The sequence below is a fragment of the Ictalurus furcatus genome, chromosome 2 (genome assembly GCF_023375685.1).
Source record: "Ictalurus furcatus strain D&B chromosome 2, Billie_1.0, whole genome shotgun sequence".
In the NCBI taxonomy this organism is placed as follows: Eukaryota; Metazoa; Chordata; class Actinopteri; order Siluriformes; family Ictaluridae; genus Ictalurus; species Ictalurus furcatus.
The window spans coordinates 37,555,803-37,572,557 of NC_071256.1; the positions used below are offsets into that span (position 1 = coordinate 37,555,803).

A 16,755-nucleotide genomic window follows, 5' to 3' on the forward strand; every position below is an offset into this window, starting at 1 on the left:
GATTCAGACAAGTCTGATAATGACTACGTTTATGGTAATGCTGATGAACAAACAAGTGCTGTGGACAATGACTATGAAGATGATGAAATTTATGCAAACTGTGTAGAGTAGTGTTGAGAACTTAATAATTATCAGTATGTACAGTCCCCAAACAATCACATGATTCAATTGGACATATAATATTACTTTTTAGTTGTTTTAAATAATGCCGATTATAGAATCAGTTTGTATTCGTCTGTTTAGTGTGTTCAGATACGATAATAAAACTTTTTATTTCACTTTCTTAATACAAATAGGTATATTCTTGTTTTCATTTTGAATTATTGTTAATATTAAATATCGAAATGCATCAAGAGTTAAATGATCCATGAGTGTTTTCCATAAACTGATGACTAATGCAGAAATCAGAAAATAATGAATGGGACAACTGAAATATCATTTTTAATTCTAATATCACTCATAAACTTCCAAAACAATCATGTATATTCTATTCATATTTTTTTAGATTAGATTAAACTCACTTTGTCTATTTTTTTCTTAACATTGTTATACATTTTTTAAAATTGGATTTAATTTGAGTTTCACATTATGGGAATTAATTTAGTGTATTTTGAATGTATTTGATTCATTTACTGTATTTACTCTCTTATCTCTTATATATCCAGCCTTATGAGTAGCAGTTTGGGATTTGGTGTATTTTGGACCTAAACTGGACAAATTATTCTGCAAATACTTATTGGTAATAATAAAAATAAATAAATAATAAAAAAATTATTTTATTTATTTATTTTTTTTACTATTTGTAAATTGAGTTAATAAAATTAATATTAACGTCTTTGATTGATATGTAAAGTTTCTTTTTACCAACCAGGGTGTGTGTGTGTGTGTGTGTGTGTGTGTGTGTGTGTGTGTTTTTCTTAATCAATCATCTGCACTTTTCTTACCACCTTACACTTGGTCGACTCCCATACAGGTTGTCTCCAATAGTGCCTTATTCTGCATGTAGACGAAGGGTAGAACCTCCCTCCCTGACAGTATAGCCAATTTCGCTCTTTTGGCTACAGTGGTGCCTAAACCCAGATTGAAGGAGGTCTCAGACACCAACATGGAAGCCTCCCCACTCATGCTCCATCAAACTCTACATTAAGTGCTTCTTAACCTGTGCAACAAACAACAAATATACTTTGAAGCCCTTGCTCAGGAGTTGGCCGAGACACAGCGTGCACTCCAGATGCTGCTGCACCCCACCACATCTACATCCCACATTTGAGGCTCACCAAAGCCCAGCTTGTGTCCCAGCATAGAGGAAGGATGGCATAAGTGTCAAGAGGTGGTCCTGCAGTGTATTGATGACTCCAGTTGTTTCACCTCACTTTGGTCGGCCACCCCTTTGCCTATGTACCGCATCTGAAGGATTCCTGTTGTCATTTGCTGACAGGCGGAGAATCACTTGGTGGCAGTTCCTAGTCCAGGTTTCTCTCTTTCTTGCGCTCTCCTCTCCCTTCTCCTTCCCTGGTTCCAGCTCCACAGTACTGAGGTGCCACGGCCCTGAAACCGACACACTGGACCAAGTTTTCACACAGTTTACCTCTCTAACATCTCCCCATGATCTGTCTCTCCTCACAGGGGGAACATTCTGTTACTACCATATCTGGGGCAAAATCCAGGGCAGCTTTGTTGGCACTGTGAGGAAAAGACCATTTCCAGGATCAGTGTTCCTTCATGGAGGTGGGAATGCTGATCCATATCCCTGACATGCCTCAGGCCTCGGTGGAATCAGGATATTGGTAGCTCAGTGGTTAAGACATTGGACTTCTGCTTGGAAGGTTGTGAGTTCAAAGCACCACTAAGCTGCCACTGCTAGGTCCTTAGTCAAAGGCCCTTAACCCTCAACTGCTCACTTGGTTAAAATGAGATAACTGTAAGACTGCCACATGACAAATCTAAATGTAATGTAATCAGACCTCAATCCACCGAACATGAGGCATTGGGAAATGCACAATTTGTGAAGGTGGGGTGTGCATGGCCCATAATGATTAAATTCCTAGGGCAAAACACATAGTATGGATCCCAGCCTCACCCATGCACTTATTTTGGAACCAAATTGGCTGGAGTTTAAGAAAATGTTCAAACTTATGATAACATTCAATATGGCAAATGGTGACGAATTGTGGTATTAATCTTCTTGATATCTAATTAGTTTCATCTGACTGCTGAAAGTTTACGGGATCTTGCTATCAATAGGTATCGATCAGGAGAGGGCTACAAAAGAGTTTCCAAAACATTTGATGTAACATCTGGGTTACGCATGCAACCCTGTTCCCTGAGAAGGGAACAAGATGTTGCGTTTAGCATACCACTATGGGAGTGCCCTTGCGCGCGATCAGCATCTGAAGCTTGTGTAAAATGCCGTGATCAGGTGACGTGGCAATTGAGCGCGTCACGTGATATATATGGCACCTGTGAACCGCGCCATCAGCCTTTGTTATCTTCAGCGAAGACACAATTCTCAGACCTACCCTGGTATGACAAAGCTACACAATGTCTTGTTCCATTCTCAAGGAACAGGGTTACATGCCTAACCCAGATGTTCCCTTTCAAAGGGAACTCCATGTTGCGTTTAGCATAACACTATGGGAACGAGAATACCCACTCCGTCATACTGAGGGTATGACCTGTTCAAAAAGACCCAAGCCCGAGGGTCACTGCAAGTGATATTCATTCCGCCCGAGGTGGAATGAATATCCAGGCTGTAATATTGAATGAATGTGTGTGGCATAGACCACCCTGCAGCAGCACACACATCCTGTAAGTATACCCCGTTGTACAAAGCCTTCGAGGAGGCAACCCTCCTAGTGGAATGAGCCCTTATGCCCAGAGGCATAGCGAGCCCGCGCGCCTCATAAGTGATAGAGATTGCTTCCACTATCCAATTAGAGATGCGCTGCTTTGATCCAGAATCACCTCTACTGTCACCGCCAAGCAGACCAGCATTTGCTCCTTCTTACACCACTGGCCGGAGCGGTGGATGTAAGTACAGAGAGCCCTTACTGGACATAGCAGGTGCATTCTCTCTTGTTCCGGTGTGAGGAACAGAGGAGGGCAGAAAGCCTGCAACACCACAGGCTGGACAGCAGATGTAGGCACTTTAGGAATATAATCTGACCTAGGACACAGGAAGGCCTTGGCTAATCCAGGGGTAAAGTCAAGGTAGGAAGGGGCAACAGAGAGAGCTTGTAGATCTCCTACTCACTTGAGAGATGTCAGGGCCAGCAGAAGAGCTACCTTTAGAGTCAGATGCTACTCAGAGGCTGACGCTAAAGGCACAAATGGGGCACCTGACAGACCTTCCAGGAGCACAGAAAGGTCCCAGGAAGGTATGCGTGGCCTGCAGATGGGCCTCAGCCACCTGACACCATGCATAAACCTTGAAGTTAGAGGATGTTGCCCCACAGAGGCTCCATCAACAAGGGCGTGGCTGGCTGAAATGGCGGCCATGTAAACCCAGATTGTAGAAGGAGCCCACCTCTCTGAGAAACATCCTTGTAAGAACTCCAGGACTGTAGCAGGTCACTGGGTCTAGCTGGCGTTCCTCACACCACAAGACAAAAAGCCACCACTTGAGTGCATAGAATTTCCTTGTGGATGGTGCTCTAGGGTTCAACATGGTCTCTACAACCTCACTTGTGAGACCAGAATCTATGAGCTGGTGCCCCTCCATAGTTCATAGGGTGATAAATCAGCCCTCCGGCTTGAGACAGTAGATCCCTGAAGATGGGAATCTCCCAATGAGTTGCCTTCTAGCAGGGATATTATCTCTGTGAACCATATTTGAGCTGGCCAATAAGGTGCTATTAGCAGCAGACGAAGGCTGTCTTGGCGAACTCTTGCTAGAACTTGTGGGAGTAGAGCGATCGGGGGAAAAGCGTACAAATGTGACCATGGCCACATGTGCACCATGGCGTCCAGCCCTAATTGTGCAGGAGGAGTGAGGGGGAACCACAGCGGGCAGTGTGTTGTCTCCTCGGAGGCGAACACATGCAGTCCCACTTGGCGAAACCTCCACCATATGGACTCCACCACTTGTGGATGAAGCCACCAATCCCTGGGCCTCAGCGCCTGCCTCAACGGGATGTCTGCTCCCCACATTCCAGTTGCCAAGAATGTACATTGCACTCACTGCCAAAACTTTCCCTTTGCCCAGAGAAGAATTAGTTGTGTCTGCCTGAACAGGGGGCGTGGACATAATCCTCCCTGGTGGTCAATATATGAGACCACCACTGTGTTGTCTGTAAACACATGGTGACTGCTCAATTGATGCTGGCTGCTGCTGCCATAAGCTCCAATAGTCTCCCATAGAGACTGGAGGGGATGCCAAGATCCAGCTTTATCTTGCTCAATGTTGATAGGATTGACCCTACACATGTTTGGGATAGAAACGCCCTCATCGAAGTAGAATCCTTATAACCCCTAGAAAAGTTGTCCACTGCACTGGAGAAAGCATACTTTTCTGAGGTTCAACCTGAGCCCAAAGCTCTTTATGTGGGCGAGAACAACATCTTGATGTTGAACTGCCAGTTTCCTGGATCGTGCTAGAATTAACCAGTCATCCAGGTAATTTAGAACATGGATGCCCTGGAGTCACAATGGAGCCAGAATGACATACATGCACTTTGTGAAGATGCGAGGGGATAAAGATAGCCCAAAGGGAAGAACCCGATCTTGGCTATGTGGAAGTACCCGGAGGTAACCCCCGCAGCCTGGGGAGAACATGCAAACTCTGTACACACATGGCCCCGGCGGGACTCAAACCCTGGACCCTGGAGGTGTGAGGCGAACGTGCTGCAACAGGACCATTTATAGCAATATCACTTCTGTGGTCAGGTTCATGCTTTAACTTTAAAGAGTCGAGTCTTTATCTTCTCTAAAAGTGTCATGAAATTTCCAGAGCCTGAACACGGTTTCCTAAAAACCATGTTCTTAACACTTAGGCATATTTACATTTTTGTTTTGTATATTTGATTAATTTAACTCTTCAACGTTCATTTCTTACAAAGTGGTAGGAGTGTATTACTTGGGTAGAGATACAGATTGGTGACAAATTAAAGAAAAAAGACAATGACTCTGTTACACTATGGGGGGGGGGTATTTATTTTTGCTGGCATGTATTGGCTCCACTTTTATTTTTTCTAGAGCGATGCATCATTGCAAATAAGTACTGCAATTTTTATCACTGATCACATTTATCCTTTTATACAGTGAAACATTTCTATCCTGATGGGCATGTTCTCTTCCAGGATGACTCCATCCCCATCCAGGGCTCACTGAATGTTTTGATGAGTTCAATGCAATTCAATTCATTATTATTTGAATAGCTCAACTTTGAACAATGGACATTGCCACAAAAAAGCTTTACAGAAATATATATACAGTATCATGGCCCTGTGTTTGCGGAGTTGGAATGCTCTCCCCACTCAGATCTCTTGGAGAATCAAAATCCTCTCCGCAACAGTGCACATGTTTGTTCTCCCCTTTTTGTGCAAGTTCCTTTTGCTTTCAACCTTGTCGGATGGCCGGAGTTATAAAGCCGACTGAACCGCACGTACGCACGAAGACAAACTGCTCAGAATGAAGCCTTTCAGAAAGTCATTCATTTCTCTCAGATAAATTTGATTTTGATTTATTTAAAAGTTTGTGTTTTTAATTTCTAATAAAAATTTTATGAGACTGATTTCCTAATGAGACGGATTTAACAAGACTGACGACTTTATGAGATTGATTATTTAAATTTACACTGAAGGACTATATTGCTGGTATGTACATTGAATTTGTAGCACTTCCAGTGACCCATTTCCTCTGGAGGTATGAAGTGTTTTGATGATGGTGGTGGAGAATCTCCCACAGGTGTTCAACTGTACTGAGATCTGATAACTAAGAAGGCCATAGCATATGATTTATGTCATTTCTGTCCTCATAAAAAGAATTCAGTAAATCCTGGATGAGGCAGGAATTATCCAGGAAGAGATCACGCCCGTCATGTTCCATCAGAGGACAAAGGTGACTAGTCAGTAGAACTTGCAGTATTGATTTGCAGTCACACATTGCTCTAAGAGGGCAGGTGGAGCCAAACCATGTAAGCAAAACTAAATTTAAAAAATCCCACAAAAGTGTAACAGAACCATTATTTTTCTTCAGGTACCAAAAAAAAATTCTCATGACACTCTTAGAGAAAGACACGACAGGGCTATTGAGTTTTGTACTGGGGCAGGGTGGAGCTACAGGGCAGGTAAGGCAAATAATTGCTTGGGTTCCTGTGAACTGAGGGAGCTCCGAACAACTAATTCCTTAATTCCACAGACATATAAAATGTCAAAATGCAGGAACGTCTCCAGAACCTTTGATAGCCAGTTTACATCAACATTTCAAAAATATCTCAGCAGTGCTTGATTTTAAAAGCAGAGGTTATCTTTTAGCCTATGTTATAATTGTAAGGCCAAGGGTGTACTTACTTTTTCCACACTTTTTCTTTCATCACATCTGTTGATATTTCTGTTGAATAAATGACTGAAAAGCTAATTTTCCTTGTGGTTTTGTTCAAGAATATCAACTTTATTAATAGGCACAGTTTGTAATCAAATGTTTGCTCATCCAAATACGTCAAAGAAGGCAACAATTTCCATGGGGCGTACTTATTTATTTCCGTATATCTGTACATGCGTACATGCATACATATAGCACATACATACTATACCATATGTATTGAGCAATAGTAACAAAAGTAAACACTGCCCAGATTCCATAGTTGATCATTTAGATGACTACTAAACTAGTGAGTAAAAACAATAAAGTGATGCAATATGATGCAGGCACATAGCTACAATATAGTAGTATTTTTAAAGACTGAATGTGATTTTGAAATCCATGTAACTTGCAATTAAAAAAAGAGCCACATGTAATTAAAATAAGAGCATATTATCAATGGAAAATCCACTGTCCACTTTCCTTCTGGTGGAAAATGGTTTCTGTGATTTCACAGTAAGGTTTTGCACTTGTCTCGTTCTTTTCTTGAAGACTCTTGCTTGTGTTTCTGGAATCTGTAAAATGATTGTGTGAAAATGCTAGTGTTGTGGGGTACTTTTAATCCCGTTAGGTTAAAATGTTAATTTAACAGCTCAGTGTTGAGTTTACAACTGCAATTTCAAATCTTTTTTCAATTGAATTACTTTCTGGACTCGGCCGGACTCGACTCTGGATCTGCCATTAAGGACTTGGAGTTAAGTCCAACTCGGCCCCTTTTGGACTCGATTGGTTAAGGACTTGGTCTTGACTTGAACTCGACAAAGGTGGATTCGGACCCAACACTAAAAGATACACACAAAATGATGTGAGGTTATTTCCATATCAATGTATATTCAATTCTGCAAGAATAAAACAAGCAAGAAAAAAAACCCCACTTTCCTGTGTTTAATTCTTTTTATACCACAGCAATTTGCTAATAATTTTTCTTTATTAATTGCAGAATGACACACCATACATTTTATCCATTTATAGTTAGCTTTAAAGTTGTGGAATGTCTGTTAAACAAGTTATTTCTTGCTATCACGTTTTGTACATCAGTCCCTTTTTTCTCAAAAAGTGTGAACTCTGTCCTAAAGACCGTGTCAGAAATTGTAAACTTACAGCTTAACCCTTGACTGTTACAGTGTTGACAATGAAGATCCTTCCATTAATGTTAAACATCTCGTCAGCTTTTATTATTTGATTAGATTATTACTCCGTTAACAAGCAGAAATGCTAGAAAGAAGCATGAAGGACGTGGGAATATCTAAATGTAGGGCTAGAGCACAGCAGCACTCTAATCAGCACGATGCAAGTGGCCCTGGTGAAAAGTTGGGGTAGACCTTTCTTGCGAATAAAAGACCTATCTTCTAGCAGTTGACTACTTCTAAAGGTGGATTGAAGTGGAAAATGTTCATGTCTCCATAGCCTAGGAGGTAATGAAAATAAAATAATAAAAAGGCATGTTTAAAAATCGATTGAGATTATGCCTTTTTAAAGATTTGGCTCCATACTATGTAAACAGTTTTGTTTTCAGATTTGTTATTAAAGGGGTGTTTAATAATTATAGTTAATTAATAACTACAGCAACTCACGTGGTGTATTCTTCTTCTTATCCGTGTGATATTTTCATCTTTTTTGTGTATTCACAAAGCAAATGATGATTGGAACTAAGATGAGAAGCAGTCCTGCTGTCACTCCAATACTAATATAAGGAGCCAGAAATGCTGAGAGAGAAATCATCATCATCATCATCATCATCAACAACAACAATATTTTACCCATTAAACTGCCGAACAGAAAATAAAAGAACTAGTTCATTTTGCTATACTTTTCACAGTGATTTCCAGCAGCTCAGTGGGAGTGGAGGTAAAGGTGCGTGAAGACACGTTAACTTCATAAGTACAGCTGTAGTTTCCCTGATGGACAAAATCTGCCTCATGAAACAGGAAGACGGCTGAGTGGTTGACAGCCGACTGAGTGCTGGTGATGTTGGATCCACTGAAATTCAAGTGGAAGGAACCTCCTGAATACTGAGGTTCAGTGGAGCAGATGATGGAGAAGCTGTAGCCCCTTGTCACTTCTGGTCCACCAGCAGCACTAAAGGAGATATTGGGCTGCTGCAGGTTCACTAGAAAACAACAAGCAGGATCTCTCTTATTGAAAATGGTGAAATGAAGAGAACGCATTTGTTTTATAGCTGAAGTCAAAGCTGCAAATATTGTCTTGTACTAGCAATAAAAAGCCCTCAAATCCACTTAAGGAAAATCAAAGGTGATAAAGTTACGCAGGGCTGTGTATGGCACATATTCCAACATTACATTTAACAAAGAGTATCTTATAATTGTTGATGTTCATAATGGCAGGAGTTTCCAATGTTATTGCTTTGAAGCAGTCAGAAGTATATTTGTAATGAGGTTCCCTTTCAAAGGGAAGTCAATGTTGCGTGAGCTCCACACTGTGTGAAGCGCCCTCGTGTGTGACCGGCATCTGAAGCTTTATAAGCCTGCTGTGATCAGATGACATGGCAATGGTGTTGTGTCACCTGTGAACTGTGCCATCACCCTTATTATCTTCAGTGAGACTGCATGTCGGTCGTTTGAGTAATGCTCGCAAAAAGCATTAATTTGGCACACAGATAGAGGACATGATGTGTTACTACAGCAAATTTGGAGTCTTTCACTCAATCACTCGAGCGCCACCAATTGTCCAAATTTGCACTCATGTTTATGTTAATAACTTTTTTAAACAAAATTATTTTTTCCTCTGATCCCTTGGCTCAAGACGATTCGATTGCACCCTATGACATAATTTTCCGTCATGAAAATTTTTCCGCTATTTTGAATTTTCAGAAAAATCAAATGTTTTTTAAACTCCTCCTAGGCTGTTTGTCCGATTTGCACGAAAATTGGCCTGCATCAACTAGATGCATGCACGACAAAATTTTATTCACAGAATTTTCATAAACCATACCATTTTCGAATGGTCCTTCAACGAATTTGATGAACACACAAAATTTAACTTGAGGCTGTATCTCCACAACGCTTTGAGGGATTGTGACAAAACATGGAACGTGTCATCAGCATTAGGTCCTGAGGTTATGTGCAGAGTTTTGGTACACTGCCCCGTACTGGTCAGGAGATGGGAAAAATGGCTATTTTCACTTAAAAGTCTTGAACACTTTCCCACATGATAACCATCATGCCCAGATACTACCTGAGCAGTTTCAGAACAGCAGCACATACTGGACAAATTTCTAAGTGGCTATTTTTAGTTATTTTTAAAATAAATGTTTTTTTTATATCATTGAAAGTTTACATTTTCTAACTCCTCATACACTGTTCATCGGACTCTAACAAAAAACATGTCACAAAGCTTCTTTTGCTGCTCATGGTGCCGATAATTGTCTTGACCCCAGAATTGCTGCCTGCAGATATATTTATTATTATTATTATTATTATTATTATTATTAGTAATAATATTGTTGGTATTATCTCCCTAAAGTGCCCAATAACTCAAGATCTGAATGGTAAAAAGTTTTGATATTTGCACATTGATACTACAGTCCACGAATAACTACCACACCACATTAGTCCACAGGTGGTGCTACAGGCCATACCCAAATTCTATGTGATTTTCCCCATCAGTCCAAATTGTCTGAAAATTGGTATAAATGCCTTATTTTTCATGGCAAACAAAAAATGCCATCGGGACCCATAAAGTCTGCCATGATAGATTTTCCAGTACATTGAAAATTTGTCCACAGCTACAAAAATCTTCCCCTCATGAACTGTAGGTCCGATTGACTTGAACTGTGGTACATGTGTGTGGGATACATGTCTTTCTATAGGGCAATAAACAATAACGAATGAAATAAAAATTGGCAGAACTACTTACATATTGGTGCATTGACAATTGTTGCACATATTTCTTGTGTCCATAAATCAGTGGAATATTAACCTATGGACTTGATCTGTACCACACACAAAGAGGACACTACAGTATGTTACCATGTGCGTTGGCAATCTCATATCTCCAAGAAGAATTACATTAAAAGGAATATTATCTTTGGTAATATCTTTCATATTATATTTAACAATATCTTTATCGTCCGTCAGATGGCGCTGTTTGTCTTGGATTGGCCCAAAGTAGACTTCATTTCGATTAATGTTATAGCAGCACAGAGTAAATCAAATTAATGTTATAGCAGCAGGAATAAATTCTAAATAATGTATAAATAGCATTGTATCAGCACAAAGTAATTCTCCAAAATTCTTACTGACTCCTGAATCTTCTCTACAATGATCATTTGTGGAAAACTAAAAAAATTAACTTAAAATCTGTCATTGAGCCAAATGCATTGAAATGTTGTATCTGTGGGATACATTTATCTACCATGTACATTTTGAAATGGTCCGCAATATTGAGGAGGAATCCGCCATTGCTGCTTGCAGCTTTATTTTTCTCTCTTTATTTTATTATAACTACAATAAGTAGATAACATATAAAAACATTAAAAATATATATGTTGACTTTCCTCTGGCTGTTTAAAGAAAAATAACTCTTTTTTGGCTTTTATGGCTCTGCCAGATGAAAAGGTTCCAGACCTCTGTGCTTGTCTGTTAATAAATACATTTAAATAATATACAAATTAAAGACAATCATTAATTATTTACACAACACTGTTCAGTATAATTGGAATATGATTGGAACTGCACTTACACACCTCTAGCAGGTGTAGGTGTGCTCATTTAAGCAGAGGACATGAATACAGAATGTGGGCTCCCTACTTCCCCCCACATCACCTCCCCCCACCACAAACTAACAGAATGCATGCTTTAGTCTTGTTAAATAAGCAATTTCAAAAATATAAAAAATTATGGGTATTCACTGACGATTCTTTTAACAGCATAAATAATTAATTAATGACTAAATGCTGTTCAGTATAACATCCTCTCTGCACTTACCCACAGTGATGGTAATGGAGTTGCTCCTGGGTGATGTGGAGGCAATTTCCCTGTACGAGTAGTCACAGGTGTACTGGCCCCGATGTGAGGCATCTACAGTCAGATTAAATGTTGTTGTAGTCTTTGCTGGTTGGGTCATTATTAAAGTTCCAGTTTTATACAATCTGAAGTCTACAGAGATGCATGCAAACTCATGAGCTCACGAGACTGATGGTCTTTTTCTATGCATCTGAAGAGGAGGAGTTTATTTTTTGGCCACTTCCCGTTTCAGTGACTGGTTAAAATGTGCAGTAAATATCACTTCTACTCTATAACAAACACTTGTCTACATTTATTAAAGTAAGTTACAGTGAGATAAAGTTAAAGTGAGCTAAATCAACACGAGTATAAAATTATAAATTATAAACAGGAAACTGATCTGCGTCCTTCATTCCATCATTTTCACACCCAATTTAATGCTGGACACTGAAAAGACCATTTACACTCTCTGTTCAACAGAAAACATTAATCAGATAAGTCCATAGATTAGAGAAACTTATTCACAGGGTATATACAGTGTCAAAATATCTACTTCCTCTTGTTACTTTCATTCATCTAGTATGTAGCTATCATATAGAGAGGTGACAAAGGGGGGTGGGGGGAACTACATAAAGGCTGTTAGTAAGGTGTCAGGCCATGATGAGCTGCCTGGAGCAGCTTCTCTGGAACTGTACTGGAGATATGAACCCCATCATTCCAGAAGTGGTGTTTTGAAGAAGGTGGTGGAGAATGGTGTCTAACACAGCAGTCCAAATGTTCTCATTGGTATTTAACTGAGTTAAGATTTAGTGTGAAGGACAAAGCCTTTGATAACTTTCAACCTCTTCAAACCATACATACTGTCATATCACAGCCAACCATCAACTCCGTTTTCCAGGAGGCCCCGCTAACTACAAACATGGCCGCTGAGGACTACACTTCCCACACACGCACATGCTCGCCTTGACTGGAGTACTAACCTGCAAGCAATCTCACACACAGCACATGGGCAGTATTTAAGGACTTTGTCATACAAGCAGACATTGTGAAGTAAACGTTCAGTTGACTAGTTCTCTGCCGTTATCCAAGCCTTAGATTTCGTGTTTTGCCAAAGTGACTTTGACCATTGTTTTTGTTCTCGACCTCGATTCTCTGCCTTGCCTAGTTTTGTCTGTTTGCCAGATTGCCCAAGACCCTACCTGTTTATTGACCACGGATTTTGCCGTACCCCTTTGGATTATTATTATATCTGCCTACCTGCACTTGCTTCCGTCTCCGCCTACAAAGCGTGCACGTATGATAACGTCATTTGTCGTGCTGGAAGGTGAAACTTTTCTTCATCTTCAGCTGACTAACAGAAGCCTGAAGTGTTTTGTGCCAAAATAGTTATGCATTTGGAGATACCCATGATTCCCTCTGTCTTGACTAGCGCCCCAGTCCCAGCTGTAGAGATGCAGCTGGATAGCTTGATGCTGTCACAACCATGCTTCACCGTGGGTTTGATGTTCTTTGGGTAATAAGTGGTCTTGTTTTTGCACCAAATATATCTTTTAGAATTATGCCTGAAAACTTCTAGCTTTGTGTCATCAGACCATAACACATTTTGAAATTTACCTTTTATCCATTTATAGTTAGTTGATGTGCAAGGTCTGCAACAGAGGTTAGTTCCTGTTCTCACTTGTCTTAACAGCTATAAAGAGTTGTTCCCTCATCAGCCTCTTTTTTCTTTCTCTTGAAGTTAAGACAAAAAACTATTTCAGCTTGTCGTGTACTTGAGAAACCACAAAGTGTTTCTCTGCAAACTCCTCTGCCCTGAAGACTTTCCCTTTTCAAAAAGGGACAGCTTTAGAAGCCTTTGTCACATTTACATTACAGCACTGTGAAATCCTTTCCTTCGCATATCCCAGCTTGTTAGGAAGCTGTGGTCAGAGTGCAGGATCAGCCATGGTACGGCGCCCCTGGAGCAGGGAGGGTTAAGGGTCTTGCTCAGGGGCCCAGCAGTGGTGCTTGGCGGTCCTGGGGCTTAAACCCTGACCTTCTGACCGGCGCCTTAACCGTTGAGGCGTTAACCACTGCCACTTTACTTCTGACTTTTAAAAAGTGCTGACACTTTAAAAGTGTCAGCACTTACGGAAATACTAAAGAAACATGTCCTTGCAAAAACTTTCACCATGTCACCAATACACTTTTTTTAAGCGTTTAAATTGTTACTATAGAAACAATGCCATATAAAAATGAGCTTTTAAATATAAACCTGTGATTTGTAGCTGCACTAATGTCAGAACTGCAGTTTAAAAAAATGTATCAGGTGTAAGACTGCAACAGCGCTGTAGTATAAAACAAAATTATATTTAGTTCCATCTTCAAAGGGATGCTTTTACTAATATAGTGAAATGTTTATGACTTTTTCAACTCACGCTGTGAATCCTTCTTCTTATCCATCTGACATTTGTCTTTTCTGTGTCTTCACAAAGCAAATGATGACTGGAACTAAGATGAGAAGCAGTCCTGCTGTCACTCCAACACCAATGTATAGAGCCAGAGATGCTGAGAGAGAAATCATCATCATCAGGCTTTTCAAACATTAAACTGCAGAACACACAAAAAACAGAACTAGTTTTTATTACTATACCATTCACAGTGATTTCCAGCAGCTCAGTGGTAGTGGAGGTAAAGGTGTGTGAAGACAGATTAACTTCATAAGCACAGCTGTAGTTTCCCTGATGGACAAAATCTGCCTCAGAAAACAGGAAGACGGCTGAGTGGTTAACAGCCGACTGAGTTCTGGTGATGTTGGATCCACTGAACTTCAAGTGGAAGGAACCTCCTGGATACTGAGGTTCAGTGGAGCAGATGATGGAGAAGCCGTAGCCTCTTGTTACTTTTGGTCCACCAGCAGCAGTGAAGAAGATATTGGGCTGCTGCAGGTTCACTAGAAAACAACAAACATGATCTCTCTTATTGAAAAAGATGAAATGAAGAGAATTAATTGGTTCATAGCTGAAGTCAGAGCTGCAAATTTTGTCTGGTACTAGCAAAAAAATATCCAGAACATGTCGCTTACCCACGGTGATGCTGATGGAGTTGCTCCAGGATGATGTGGAGGCACTTTCCCTGTAGGAGTAGTCACAGGTGTACTGGCCCTGATGTGAGGCATCTACAGTCAGATTAAATGTTGTTGTAGATTCTGCAGTTTGATTCTTTACTGATGTCCCAGTTTTATACAAACTGAAGTCTACAGAGATGCATGTTGGGCTGGGTGTGGTACATCTGAACTGAAGGACTTCTCCAGGTGAGACCATAGAGTTTGGGGAGATCCGAGTCAATGTGGGAGTCTTCAAGTCTGCAAGTATTGCCAAATAAAAAAACCTTATTTGAGCACACAACACCAGCATCTTCACCATGTCCATCGTTCTCTACTCCAAATCCTCTGTGTGAGCACTGATCTAATACACTCTCAGTTCCATTACACTGAACTTCATCCACCCAGGTTGATTCACTTCCCTGACCAAAGCGGGCATTATGAACAGCACTGATGGCTTTGCCACATCCAAGCTGCACTGAAAAAAGTGAAACAACCGAGTCATTTATTCAAAGTGCATTTTTATATTGGTCTAATTCAGAGATGGGCAACTTTGATAATGACGAGGGCCAGAACTTTTTCTCTTTTATACCAAGGTGCCAGATTACTAATCCACACTAACACATTTTACATTATTTTACTCAATTTCCTCTTTATTGAGGAAACTCAATGTACAATCAATGCAATGTGTTTTTAAAGAATTTATAAACTATAAAACTTTTTATGCTAATTCAAATGGGCAACTTCATAGTTAATTGATAAGCAAATGCAACCATTGCAACTGCATTAGCTGTAAATTTGCAACAAACAAATGTACAAAGGCCCTATTTTTGATTAGTAGCCTAGAGAACATTCTCAACCTACCCTCAGAGAACAGTTAAAAGTGATTATTCAAAAAGAAGTTATTAAAAAATAAAAGTTATTGAACATAGTAATAAAAATACTGAATATAAGAACAATTCAGTGCCTAAATTTCCAACCCAGACAACATACTATGAGTTTCTTTTCTGTTCTTTGCAGAAAACATGTCAATGGGAATATACTTCAAATATATTTTCTCATATGAATTCATAAAGGTGCCAGTAATTGTTGCACACCTATATTTAGCAAAGATATTTTTTTGGAAAAAACCTGTGTTGTGTTTTCAATTGTTTGATATCCATGAGAGCAGAGTAATTTTGTGAATTTTTGGAAAAAAGATCAAAAGGTTAAACAATAAAGACAATTTTTCACAGACATCTTTGCTCATATTTACCAAGGGTGCCAATATTAGTCGGAGGCACTGTATATTAAAATTGGTACAATTGTTGAAATTACCAAGCAGTAAATTGAGACAAAGTCTCAGCATCCTGGTCCTTGAGGTGTCGTTCAGTTTGGTGTTAGTGAGAGGGTCCACTGCTGCTGTCTTCTCACTGTGAAACTCATGAGCTCACGAGACGGATGGTGTTTTTCTATTCATCTGAGGTTGATTTTTTTTTTCCACTTCCCGTTTCAGTGACTGGATAAAATGTGCAGTAAATATCACTTCTACTCTATAACAAACACTTGTCTAGTCTACATTTATTAAAGAGAGTTAAAGTGAGATAAAGTTAAAGTGAGCTAAAGCAACACCTGTGAGTATAAAATTATAAATTATAACCCGGGAACTGATCAGCATCCTTCATGCCATGATTGTCACACCCAACTGAATGCGAAGAAAAGCTTGTTAATGAGCTGAATTATATTGCTGGACACAGAAAAGACCTTTTACACTCTCTATTCAGCAGAAAACATTAATTGGATGAGTCCATAAAAATCATGTTGTGTAGTAGATACTTCAAGTTTGAAGAACTACACTGATTAGAAAAACTTGTTCACAGATCGTCTAAAGTGTCAAAATATCTACTTCCTCTTGTTACTTCCGTTCATCTAGTTTCTAGCCATCGTATATAGAGAGTTGACAAAGGGGGGAAAAAACCACATAAAGATTTCTAGTAAGGTGTCAGTTCATGATGAGATGCATGGAGCAGCTTCTCTGGAACTGTACTGGAGATATGAACCCCATCATTCCAAAAGTGGTGTTTTGAAGAAGGTGGTGGAGAATGGTGTCTAACACATCAGTCCAAATGTTCTCATAGGTATTTAATTGAG

The 16,755-nt window shown here is 39.8% G+C and overlaps 1 protein-coding gene across 3 annotated transcripts; it reads right to left on the reverse strand.

The window, feature by feature from the left end:
* Window positions 1-7,561: 7,561 nt before the first annotated feature.
* LOC128603540 (uncharacterized) lies at window positions 7,562-15,315 on the reverse strand. Of its 3 annotated transcripts, XM_053618067.1 has the most exons (3): window positions 11,526-11,994; window positions 8,390-8,689; window positions 7,562-8,285 (listed from the first exon to the last, which is right to left on the reverse strand). In XM_053618067.1, the coding sequence occupies exons 1-3, from the start codon at window positions 11,662-11,664 to the stop codon at window positions 8,188-8,190; spliced, it is 537 nt and encodes a 178-aa protein (XP_053474042.1). In that variant the 5' UTR covers window positions 11,665-11,994; the 3' UTR covers window positions 7,562-8,187. The 3 variants fall into 3 exon arrangements, with proteins under 3 accessions (XP_053474042.1, XP_053474024.1, XP_053474034.1); XM_053618049.1 differs by lacking the exons at window positions 7,562-8,285; window positions 8,390-8,689 and adding an exon at window positions 13,961-15,315 and having other exon boundaries at window positions 11,094-11,618; XM_053618059.1 differs by lacking the exons at window positions 7,562-8,285; window positions 8,390-8,689; window positions 11,526-11,994 and adding exons at window positions 13,849-14,090; window positions 14,176-15,315.
* Window positions 15,316-16,755: the final 1,440 nt, after the last annotated feature.

Bases quoted from the DNA above. Each gene is read 5' to 3' on its own strand.
- LOC128603540 (XM_053618049.1), bottom strand. From the start codon at position 14,953: ATGGACATGGTGAAGATGCTGGTGTTGTGTGCTCAAATAAGGTTTTTT. The intron at 11,619-13,960 runs GTGAGTTGAAAA...ATCTGACTGTAG, and splicing joins TAAGAAGAAGGATTCACAGC to ATGCCTCACATCGGGGCCAG.